The following is a 6,014-nucleotide window of genomic DNA, read 5'->3' on the forward strand; positions in this document are numbered from 1 at the left end:
TCAAAAACTTTCCTGCCCCGACAAAACACCCCCAGCCCAATATGTATAAAGGTACTAAATTGATCATAAATTATAGGGAGATAAAGGTTTTTTAATAGGGTGGGTGGAGTTGGATTTTCTATTAATGCAGAAGGCGTTTGCCGTTTTAGACCCTCTGCGTGTCTCGTGTTATGTTACCCTAGCCATTAACTTGTCACACATTTGGCTCTAGTGGGTGTACATTCTTTTTTTGTACTAGATTTTGTTTCCATACATTCTAGGGTCACCTCGATTGCAGACAGACTTAATGTTGAATTTGCCCTGATCCACAAAGAAAGGAAGAAAGCCAACGAGGTGGATCGCATGGTCTTGGTTGGGGATGTGACGGATCGCGTTGCAATACTTGTGGATGATATGGCAGACACTTGTGGTACCATATGCCATGCAGCAGACAAGTACGTAAATCGTAGTGAATCATTTTTGGGGCAGATCATAAGACAAAGCAAAAAGGATGACCAAGTGATTTACTCCTGTGGAGTGACCCTGTTGCCTTTTCATTTATTTAAAAAAAAATCCTGCCTGCACAAGTGTTTACCCCTTTCAGATATGCATGTCTTTGCACTTATAAATTATGTATTTTTATGGGTAGTTGCAGGATGCCTTCAAATTTTAGGAAGATACATGATTTTAGGCCGTCATCCAGTAAGGTGAATTCTTTATGGCACCTCTATAAAATTGGAATATGTGCACATTCTAAATAAATATTTACCTGTCAAATCACCTGTTTACATGCATCAGTTTGCACCTGTGAAGGGTCATCACACATTATGAAATACCCTGTGTGGAAACCCCTTCCTTGCTGCACTTCCGGTAGTTCTGAGAGTGAATCTTGGTGTTAAAACTGTTGTTTGGAGGGAGTATTTTTGAATATATGGGGACTATGCAGCATAATGGAGGCTGCCTTTCGGTCGGGGGGGGGGGCAACTTTGGCATGTCCAGGTGCCAGTTTTTTGCCACTGCCCTCCAGATACATGGAGACCACCAGAAATGCAAAAAAAAAAGAAGAAGAAAATGGAAGTATCTAAAAGTCCCAGTTTTCAAAAGGATATTTTTTCATGTTAAATGGTACAGAGGAGGACTGCATTCTATTTAAAAGGCAAGTTATGCTTATGGAAACTTTTCTTTATTTTTCCTGGCAAAGGAAGAGAAAGATGGGGCCACAAACACAGCCTAGGGTGCACATTGCTTCTCCCTGCTTTAATTACTTCAAAGTCACCAAAGGATATGTTGATAGCTGGTTGCTTGGTTATCTGCTGGATCCACTGTATACACTTCTTATTACCTTCACCTTTTCTCCCTGTTATGATAGGGACTTGAGAGTAATTTAGGATCATTCCTAAAACTAGCTATCTAAAATTGTGCTGATGTTCACAGAATAAGATTGCCCCCCCCATTTTATGTTTTATAGGCTAGTGTCTGCAGGAGCGACTAAAGTTTATGCTATTCTTACTCATGGGATCTTCTCCGGCCCTGCTATTTCTCGGATCAATAATGCTGCCTTCGAAGCGGTAGTTGTAACTAACACAATCCCTCAGGAAGAGAAAATGAAACACTGCCCCAAGATTCAGGTACTGTAACCTTCTATGATGGTAGCTCTTCTTCAGGCACACCTAGGCAGTACAGGGAAGTTTCATGTATCAGTAGAGCTTTATAGGCAGCAGAAATGAGTCGCTCTCTGGGGAGGATCTTGTCTCTGCTCTGTGGAAGGGCGTGTGAAATGCAACTTCTTATGATGCAAAACCTCGACTTTTTGATGCAACCAAAAATGTTGGTAGACACCAGACATTATAGAAGAGATCATTACAAGTCCCAGGATTCTTCAGCCTGGCGCCATGATGGTTAAAGTGGTATCACACTGTTCTCACTGGGCTGTGTAGATGTCCTCTTAGAGTGCAGTCTGGTGGGCAGGTGCGACAGGCACAGGAGTAGTTAATGTAAGGCATTAAACACTCCCTTCTTATGCAGAATGACAATCAGTGATGTTGCTGTGTTTGCTGAACCCAGCCATTCAGGCTAAATCGAGAATAAGGGATCCATATTAGAAGAGTTGCAGTCATTTGGATGCCTCATTCCTGATTCAGCAGTGTTAGAGAGAAAAAACAGGGGACGATTATAATTTAAAAAGGGGCATCTACTGCTGTCTTAACACACTAAACACACCTAAACTTTTCAGACTTTAGAGGCTAAGCAGGGAATGGCCCTGTTGGCATTTAGATGAGAGACCACCACCAAGAAGCTCCAGATTGCGCTAAGGAATGAAAACTCTGCTTCAAGTCAGTGTTGACCAGACAGGGCGAGATGGACTAATGTTCTGACTCAGTCAGGCACTTCCGAGGCTCCTTGTCCTATGTGCCCTTGCAAGTCTTGGAGACAAGCCAGAACTGGCATGAAGGTGCAGTGGAAATTTCCCATCTTTGAAAGTGTGAAATATAAACTAACACTGTAACAAATTCATACAATACCAGTCAAATGGGGCAAGTTTCAAAGTTGCAATTTAATGATGTATTCATCATTAAACGTAAATGAATCACTTTTTGGGCAATGCTTAAATTAACTAGAATTCAGTCACAGTTTTACGTTTTAAACTGTGTGAGGGAAGTACCTCCTGAAAGCAAGACAGAGAAGTAAATAGGCTAAGGCTCTACATAAATGATGTTTTATTAACTAGATGGCCACCATGCAGAGAGATGAAGAGCTACTGTTGGAGAAATGGATTCTTATTGCCCTCTGGTGGTTCAGGAGGTTTATTGCATTTTATGTACAGCTTCTGCCTCTTATCCCATGTTGGGACAGTTCACTCTCGTTCATAATGGGGTAGGTCTGAAGGAGTCTTTTGCTCACAGAATGCCTATTTTGCAACATTGGGCTACAACTCTGTATGAGGCATGCGAAGCTTCCTGAATATGCTTTTTGCATGTCTTTTAAGTTCTTGCCGAAGGGCTTGCTCAGCTTGAAGTGTGGGAACTACAACTAGCAAAGTTCTTCCTGGTTGTCATGGTTATTTGCCTTCAGACAAATTATAAGGTTCTTCTCATGTAAGGCTTAATTCATATTTAATTTTGGGATGTGGTGTCAAGGTTTTGAGAAACACATCTGCTTTTTGGTGCAAAGATATAATGTGTGTGGGGGGGAGTAATTTTGTTTAGTTTGTTTGTAAGCCTCTGCCTTTCTTTACTTTCCAGGTTATTGATATTTCTATGATTCTGGCTGAGGCAATTAGAAGAACACACAACGGCGAATCCGTGTCTTACCTGTTCAGCCATGTCCCATTATAACTTCAAATCAGCCATGGCGTGTGCATTTGGCGATGCTGCGCTGAGAATATCATGATAGCAAATATCCAAGAAAGCTTCAGGCTGACTTTGTGCACATTCCTTCTTTTAATCTGGACAGTAAATAAAATGGGTGAGGGGGAATTACGTCTTTTTCAAAAGCAAAGCTAGGGAGCCTGTACCTAATCAGAGATGCCCAGCTTGAGAATATCTGAGCCTTACTTCGAACAGAACTGCTTATGGACACTACAGATTTGGATAAATGGCTTGTGTAATACATCCTGTGAGGAAATCAGTCTCTTAAGTTGGTAGATGTTTTATAGTTCTTCTTTCTCTTTTTTTAACCCCTCTTAAAATTGGACCTGCGGTAATGATTAACTGCTTTGCCCTCTTACCCTGAGGAGTGTCTGATTCCAGTCTCTGTTTTTTGGACCTGTTTACCTAGAGCCGGTCACCACTGATGCTGTATGACAGCTATGACTGCATATCTTTATGCCTAAATTAAATGTGGCAGCCCAAAGATTAAAGCCTCAGCAGTACTTTCAGATTGACCAAAAAAAAAAATCCTCTTGTAAACATGAGAACTATTGCAGGGAGAAACAACAAAACAAATTATGGCAAGTTTCATATGTCCTAAGCTTTTCTGGACTACTACTCACATCGAATGCCAGTCTGGTGTCTGGGAAACTTTATGCCAAATGAAACCCGTTGGTCTTTAAGATGCCACAGTATGCTTTGTTTGAGGTGCCACAAACTACAGCTGCTGCTCTGGAAATTTAAATTACTGATGCTAGTAGTATTTGATGCATGATATTCAGAAACCTTGAGATAAATGGTCCTGTAGCAATTTGTTGTTTTAATATATTTGTAAATCCTTTGTCATTTTCAAATGTTTGTCAAACTTTCCTTGTCATTCCATTGTGTTCTGCTGCACACTGGTGAGACCCAGGCTGGCATGGTTTATGTGCTAGTGGAGCCATTGTAACACATCTCTTTTTTCTACCTTTTAATATTTGAAGCTCAAGCTCACATTGGAAAAGTCTGTCCTGCCCCTTTCTAGATGCTGAACCAACACTGCCATGGGAAAAAAGCTTCAGGGTGTGGCCTGGGGCTTAAGCAGTTTAAAGTAAAGATGAGAAGGAGGCCATCAGCCTCTAAAATTTCAATCTAGTGCTAAGAATCCACTCTTAATGGTACCTGTGCATTAGAGAAGTCTAATAATTAAAAGATAACAAGCATGGTCTTTCTTGAACTTGTGAATTTGGATCTGCTTTTTATATTTAAAAATATCTTCCACATTGTTTATCCCTTGTATAAAATGGCAAAGTTTCTTTTCTTCTTTCCCTCAGAAAACCCCCAGATTCCCACATGATCACATGTATTTTCTAAAGATCCCTTTGTGGCAAACTGAAACAACCCTAGAAATAAGTTTGTGGTGTAATTTTCGAGCAGTGAGCCACTTTTGAAATTAATTGCTTAGTATTTGTCCATGCAGCTGCCTAACTGCCATGTCTCATCATAAGTAAAAATGAAATCTGTGTAAGGGAGGTTGGTGACAAAACCTTGTTTTTGGTAGATGTGAGTTATACCCTAGGACAGCACTACAAAAACTTGTTTAAATATAATTCATTTGCTTTTTCTATAGTTAAAAACAAATCCTATAGTGATTAAAATCTGCCTAGAATCTTCAAATGGCTTCCACTTTAGTGTTCAAAGGTATTTCTTCGTTTGTACTGCTTTTAGTGGTAAGAAGACACTTGGAAAGTATATGATGCTTAAACCAAAAAGTCTTTAAATGTGTTTTCTGACCAAAACACTTATGCATTCAATTCAAAGTCTTCATAATATTTCTGTCTCACCTGCTTAAAAGTACAGCATTTCTCAGTTCTCTGGCTGAAATCTTGTTGCACAGCTTCATGAATGCAGCGGGAACGATGCCATTAGGTGGGGTGAATTGACAGTGATTAAAGGCTTCCTTGGGTGGCTTCAGGATGCATACAACTCATACACAGTGTGGCAGAGTCATTGCCCATGGCACACGCAGAGTGGTGCAACAGGATTTCAACCATTGTGTCGTTTCTGTGTTTGTTCAGATTAGCCACCATCACACCAAAGCTGGACCAGCTAAAAATCGTTTTGTTACATGTGATAAGTTACAGAATATGCCTCTGTTCCAGAAGTCGGCAAGAAAGGTTTGCTCGTAAATGTGTTCAGGTTTTCCAATAAATCTTGAACCAGTGTTAGTGGTTGTCCTGCTTTAGCTCCTTTACCTTATGCCAGGAACAAAAAATAATTCCATGGCTGGTTTTACCTGTTAATATAAATCTAAGTGTGGTGTGAATTTCCAGTGTAAAGTAGTGGATAGAGTGACAAGACTAGGACTCAGGATCCCTGAGTCTGAATCCCCACTTGGCCATGGGAACTCACTGGAGGTGTGGAACTGGTAAAACCACTCCTTAAATATCTCTCACTTACCTTGAAAGTCTTGTTAGGTTCGCTCTAAGTCGGTTCTGAATTGATAGCACAGAACACACACACATAAGCCTAAATGGAATATAAATTATTACCTTTGCTTTTAAAATAAATTTACGTTTACACAGAAACTGTGTAATGCTAGAAAACCATTAAGCTCTGAGAGGTTAGGGCCAGAGAATGTGAACCTTATTATGCCTTAGATGCTGTTATGAAATGGCAGTCAGGCTA

General features: G+C 40.3%; 1 protein-coding gene across 3 annotated transcripts in view; it reads left to right on the top strand.

Annotated features, from left to right (window-relative positions):
- The window catches only part of PRPS2 (phosphoribosyl pyrophosphate synthetase 2), a 32,856-nt gene extending 27,302 nt beyond the window's left edge, over window positions 1–5,554 (top strand). For all 3 annotated transcript variants that reach the window (XM_020786785.3, XM_020786784.3, XM_020786786.3), the window contains 3 exons: window positions 261–434; window positions 1,448–1,607; window positions 3,222–5,554. In XM_020786785.3, the coding sequence (XP_020642444.1) occupies window positions 261–434; window positions 1,448–1,607; window positions 3,222–3,314 (427 nt within the window). In that variant the 3' untranslated portion in view covers window positions 3,315–5,554. The remainder of the gene's footprint in view (window positions 1–260; window positions 435–1,447; window positions 1,608–3,221) is intronic.
- Window positions 5,555–6,014: the final 460 nt, after the last annotated feature.

The sequence above is a fragment of the Pogona vitticeps genome, chromosome 3 (genome assembly GCF_051106095.1).
Source record: "Pogona vitticeps strain Pit_001003342236 chromosome 3, PviZW2.1, whole genome shotgun sequence".
Taxonomy (NCBI): Eukaryota; Metazoa; Chordata; class Lepidosauria; order Squamata; family Agamidae; genus Pogona; species Pogona vitticeps.